Source organism: Musca vetustissima, unplaced genomic scaffold, assembly GCF_032173495.1.
Source record: "Musca vetustissima isolate MV318-11 ecotype Yass unplaced genomic scaffold, APGP_CSIRO_Mvet_v1 utg6110, whole genome shotgun sequence".
Taxonomy (NCBI): domain Eukaryota; kingdom Metazoa; phylum Arthropoda; class Insecta; order Diptera; family Muscidae; genus Musca; species Musca vetustissima.
Genome location: NW_026875623.1, coordinates 76,617 through 82,616, shown reverse-complemented (window position 1 = coordinate 82,616; position 6,000 = coordinate 76,617). Strand labels below are relative to the sequence as shown.

General features: G+C 35.4%; 1 protein-coding gene across 1 annotated transcript in view; it reads left to right on the top strand.

Moving 5' to 3' along the window:
* Window positions 1–603: 603 nt before the first annotated feature.
* LOC133338146 (uncharacterized) overlaps window positions 604–6,000 on the top strand; it is a gene marked incomplete at its 3' end in the record, with an annotated part of 59,995 nt that continues 54,598 nt past the window's right edge. Inside the window, exon 1 of the mRNA XM_061546330.1 lies at window positions 604–835. Coding sequence (XP_061402314.1) covers window positions 698–835 — 138 coding nt within the window. The remainder of the gene's footprint in view (window positions 836–6,000) is intronic.

Genomic DNA, 6,000 nt, shown 5'->3' with positions numbered 1-6,000 from the left:
TAAACAAATAAAATCAAACATATTTTCTACAAATATTGACTTACGTTATTTTAACTTTATAACCAAAATTAATTTCTTTTTTCCTTTCTTTCTGTTTTCTTTCCGGCCTCGTATTTTTGGGTTCTATGGCTATTTGTTTGAAACAACAACAACAACCACAACTACAACAATAACATCATCAACAACAAACCAACAACAAACCAACAACACCACAAATGAGCAGCGCCCAAAACAGCTGATACAGTTCCAAAGAAAACCCAGCAAAAACAACAACAAGAAGCATTCAACATTCAACACAACAACAAACAGGAATTAACACATACTCTGTTGTGAGGCATTTCCCTACAAAAAAAGAGAGGAAAAACAAATACAAATCTACTCACCGCTCAAATCAAATTGGTATTAATCACGGTTACCACATTTCCGGCTCGATTCGCGTTTTACTAAGCTTCTCGCGTGTCGTGCATTTTGTTTTTTGAAAACGTCATCGTCCTTTGTCGTCGTCGTCGTCGCCGCCGTTTCGTCCACCCACCCATTACATACAAACCGACACTAACCTTGTCCGTTTGTGTGTAAATCGAGCGAGCCAAAGCGCCAAAAAATTACCCAGCAGCCGTCTTTCATTTCCGACAAACTGTTCAACACAGCCGTCAAAATAATTCACCAACCCAGTGACCCGAACATACCCAAGGCTATAATGCCCTATAACGGTTCAACCAATGGCAGTGCCGGTGGCGGCGGGGGTGTTCTTGTGGTCAGTGATGGGCCGCAAAATAAAAAGATCCGCACCGGTGTCCAGCAGTCGGGAGATGGTGATGTACACATGATTGCCAGGGTAAGTTTTGGAGATTTTTTTCATTAATTTTTTTTTTTAAATTGACGAGGAGGTATAAATGATCTTATAATGGGGGAGGGTATACATGGAAAATTTATTGAAGGGAAAACAATTATTTTAAACTAAGGAAAAAAGTGAATAAAAAGTGAATTCTCAAAAAATAATTTTTATAGGATATCAGAATTTGGGTTCTGATGTTTTTTTTTTTTTTTATAGAAAATAATTTCGAATATCGAAGAGTTTTTTTTAAAAATCGATGCAGGATTTTTGCTTTAAGCACAAACCTATTCGTTATTTTTGGAGCTGAGATTTTTTAGAAAAAAAAACAAAGATATCAAAGATTTTTTCTAAAAAAATTGACGCCGAATTTTTTTAAAGTTATAGTATCAGCGGATCTAAAGTTATAGTATATCGGAACTAAAACAACAAAAAAAATCAATTTCGGATATCGAAGAGTTTTTTTTTTTAATCGATGCAGAATTTTTGCTTTAAGAACAAATCTATTCGTTATTTTTGGAGCTGAGATTTTTTAGAAAAAACAAAGATATCAAAGATTTTTTCTAAAAAAAATTGACGCCGATTTTTTTCAAGAAACAATCGATCCTCTCTGCCTGAGAATTTTTTCAGCTGAGAACTGTATATGTTAACCTTAAAGACCTTAACTTTTGTAATTCAGATAAGGTCTCAGGTCCTAAAAAATTTTTCTATGCAAATCCGAACAGGAAGGCGGAAGAATTTTTTTTTGATTAAAAAATCAGATTTCCGATCATTATCAAATCAATGTTCAATCAATTTTTTCTACAATATTTAGTTTTTTTTCGAATGAAAATGTGATTAAAAAATTCTCAAAATCTCGACCCAAGAAATTTTTCTTCACTGTACGGAACTGTAAATTATTTTAGGTAATCTCTCAATCCCGAGGTGCTGTAGTTGTTTTTTTTTATAAAATAAATTGGTACTCAGTACCTGAACACCCCGATATTTTTATTTAAACACCATCATAAAGACCTAGATTTGGAAGGGGGTTTTGTAAGAAAAATATGATTTCCAGGACCTGAGGTCATTAGGATTTGTTTTATTGAAGAACTAAAAATACCTGGACCTGATATTTTTATGGGAAAAATGGGTCATACAAAATGGAAATCTCAGGACGTAGGATTTTTTTACTATAAAAGAAAAAAATTGTCCCTCAGGACATGATGACTTTTTCAATAGAAAAAAATAATCTTCACAAGATAAGGTTTTTATATGCCGAGAAATCTATCCTCAAGGCATGAGAATTTTTCGTATTTTGAACAAGGACATATCTAGGAGTCAATCCATTTTTTTATATTCTCGGGAGTTCGATGATGAGCGATATCATCATGCTGACCCTACTCTAAAAGTATTTTCATGATACAAATTTTCCGATGTGGTTCAAAATTATTAATCATTTTTTAGGTCCTCAGAATTATTAATCATTTTTTATGATGTTTGTATAAATACCACCCCATATTTCCATTTGATTACATTCCCCGCCGCATTCAAACAATTTTTCCACCCATATTCTTAAAACACATCCCGACTTATCCCCTATTTTTCGAACAGCATAGCCACCTTCCGTCTGGTCATTAAGTCGAAAATCAAATGTTATTTTGTCACAGCTATTCCATGGGTCATCAGTAGCGCGACAGTACTACCACCAATCACCATCAACATCAAACATGACTTTCAGTCGTCGCTGATGACGATGATGACGACGTTGGTATCCATCAAACCTTTTACATAAAAAAAGTGGTGGTGATTTTTTCCAATATCCATTAACTGGCCGCGAGGCAAAAAATCGACAACAACAACAAAATATAAACTGGCTGGTTGTGTTTCCTCCCCTAATTTTACCTCTCCTTGCCACCAGCTGTAGTCTCTCTCCATTATTTTCTGTTCTATTTTTTTCGTCATTCATTCCACCATGTACGCTTGTATATTTTAGTAAATCGGTTAAGCGATTTTTTCCGCTGATAGACGACAGAAAATGTTTTGACCCAATCGCCGTCGTTACGTTGCTGTTGTTGTTGTTGTATAAAGTAATCTAAGGACGGACGAATGGACAGACAGGCATTGGCTTGTTAATGCCTTTCACTGGCAATCTCCCTTAATGCCTGCCTGCCTCCCTCCTGTCTGTCAGTCTCTTAACTCTCCTCTCCCAGTCAATCCAAAAGTCTTTGCTCGTTAGCTCGCGCTTGTTGTCTGCGAAAGAGGGCCAAGTGCATTAGCTTGTGTTGTTGTTATTGTTTTTATTCTAAATGCGTTCTTGTTTTAGGCGGGTTGGGAAAATCGATTTTCATTCAAAGATGATGATGATGAGTAGTAGAGTAGCTCAGCCGCCTGCCCGTCAGTAACAATGGCAACAAAGTTTGTTTTCTGTTTTATTTTTCCATTACTGCTCGACCACCCCAACCCACGCACCTTTTGTTCTTCTCTTTCATGTTCGGTCGCTCGTCCTGTTTTGTTTTTATTATAATCAAGTTTTTTTGTGGGACGTGTCCAGCTACGTTGGTTATTCTATCATTTTTCTATTTTTATTGGGTTATTCTTAGTTTGCTCGGTTTTCTTTTTTTCATATGGAAATTTGATGAGAAAGCCAGGCAATTGAGGGAGGATAAAAACTGAGGAAAACAGGTCGGGTTTGGATTTTTTTTTGAAAAACAAATACCTAAGGAGCCATGGTCGGATTTTTCTCTATAAAAAATACCTTAGGAACTCAAGTTGGATTTTATTTCTATATAAAAAATCCTCAGGTATTGAGGGCGTAATTTTTTCTTTGGAAGAAATAAACTTCAAAAACTGAAGACGGTTTTTTTCTATAGAAAAAAATACCTCAGAAACTGAGGTCGGATTTTTTTCTATAGAAAAAATAACTCAGGAACTGAGGTCGGATTTTTTTCTATAAAAAAAAATAAACCTCAGGAACTGATGTCGGATTTTTTCTATAGAAAAAAATACCTCAGGATCTGAGGTCGGATTTTTTTCTATAGAAAAAAAATACCTCAGGATCTGAGGTCGGATTTTTTTCTATAGAAAAAAATACTTCAGGAACTGAGGTCGGATTTTTTTCTATAAAAACAAAATACCTCAGGATCTGAGGTCGGATTTTTTTCTATAAAAAAAATACTTCAGGAACTGAGGTCGGATTTTTTTCTATAAAAAAAAAATACCTCAGGAACTGAGGTCGGATTTTTTTCTATAGAAAAAAATACCTCAGGAACTGAGGTCGGATTTTTTTCTATAGAAAAAAAAATACCTCAGGAACTGAGGTCGGATTTTTTTCTATCGAAAAAAAATAAACCTCAGGAACTGATGTCGGATTTTTTCTATATTTTTTTCTATAAAAAAATACCTCAGGATCTTTTTTTTTCTATAGAGGTTTTTTTCGGATTTTTTTTTTCTATAACTGATGTCGGATTGTTTCTAAAAAAAATACCTCAGGAACTGAGGTCGGATTTTTTTCTATAGAAAAAAAATACCTCAGGAACTGAGGTCGGATTTTTTTCTATAGAAAAAAAATACCTCTGGAACTGAGGTCGGATTTTTTTCTATAGAACAAAATACTTCAGGAACAGAGTTCGTATTTTTTTCTATCGAAAAAATACCTCAGGAACTGAGGTCGGGTTTTTTTTTTCTATAGAAAAAAATACCTCAGGAACTGAGGTCGGATTTTTTTCCTAAAGGAAAAAATAAACCTCAGGAACTGAGGTCGGATTTTTTCTGTGGTCGAATATTGTTCAAAAATATTTTTACTTGTCTTTTTTTCCTACAACGCATTTAATTGACCTTGTAAAGCTTACCACATTACTTTTTATTACCCCTCCAAATAACTTGACCATTTCCATCTACTGAATATCGAACCGAAAAAATCAATATAAATTTCATAGTAAATAAAAATGTGAACCACTTCTCCAAATGTCTGTGTTACACGTTTAATGGTAATAAAACGCCCATTAATGAAAATGAATGAGAAATAGAGGAGGGGGTGAGAGTGAGGGCGGGGGAGGGGGAGGGGAAAAGGAGTTGGTGGTAGATGGTTGGAAAACATGTAACCAAATAGCATTTCTCCCCCACTTTTTCGTTTTGCTACGTATATCCTCCATTAAATGCTAGCAACCCCTAAAAGTATGCAATAATTTATGCTATATCATGTAAAAAAGCCTAAAGGTAGACTATAAAAATTCATTGTAATACACACACACAATTTGTTTGATTTTAACGAGTCAAATATATTGAACCGAATCGAACGGAACAGCCAAGGCAGGCAGGAATCCATAACCATAATATTATTGGACATTCGTAGGGAGTTTTATGGCTATCTATGTGAGTGTGTGTATGTGTAACAAAAATGTATAGGTATTGCTGTTATGGGTAGAGTAAACAACAATAAATGATTGCTCCGAAGAGCAATTACTTGAAGTAGAAAATGGTATTTCGTAGAGTTCGCCATAAACATTTTTGTCTTGAATAGGTTTTTTGGGAAAGTTAGGATCTGGACAAAAGGCCTCCTAGGGTATTGTTTTGTTTGGTTAGCTAACACATTTCTTTATCCATTCCATCCATCCATCCATCTTGTTGCTTGTTAGCTGGTATTTCCCATTTTCTAGGTTTTTTTGTTTTTCGATTTTCCTTTTGCCATTGTTAAAGTGCTTATTTAGCACGTTTTCTGCTATTGCCTTAAAGGAGGAAGCAGAGGAGAAGAAGGGGAGGGAGGTCTCTGGGCCTCCCAAACATCCACACCACATCCATTCAACAAGCTGTTGACTTGGTAGACACACAGACGCCAATATCTCAATATACTTACACACTAGATTTTTTTTGTACATGTGAGCTTTCTTAGAACGCCTGTAAATATGCAACAGTATTTACAAGAACCTCCAAACCCCCAAAATATACTAGGGGATGGACTCTCAGCTCATTCATAAGTGGCTGATGTGCGCCACAACATAAATCCTTCTTAGAGGAGAAGAACACAGACAGCAACAACAACAACAGCAGGAACAACATGAACGTAGAAGCTCCCCCACTGAATTGTTTTTTTTTTCTGTTGTTGTTCGGGGTTCGCTGGTTCGTTAGAAAGTCGTTACATGACGTTAAGTCACTCACTTTAGATTTCATTTTTAAGAGCTGTGTGTGTGTTT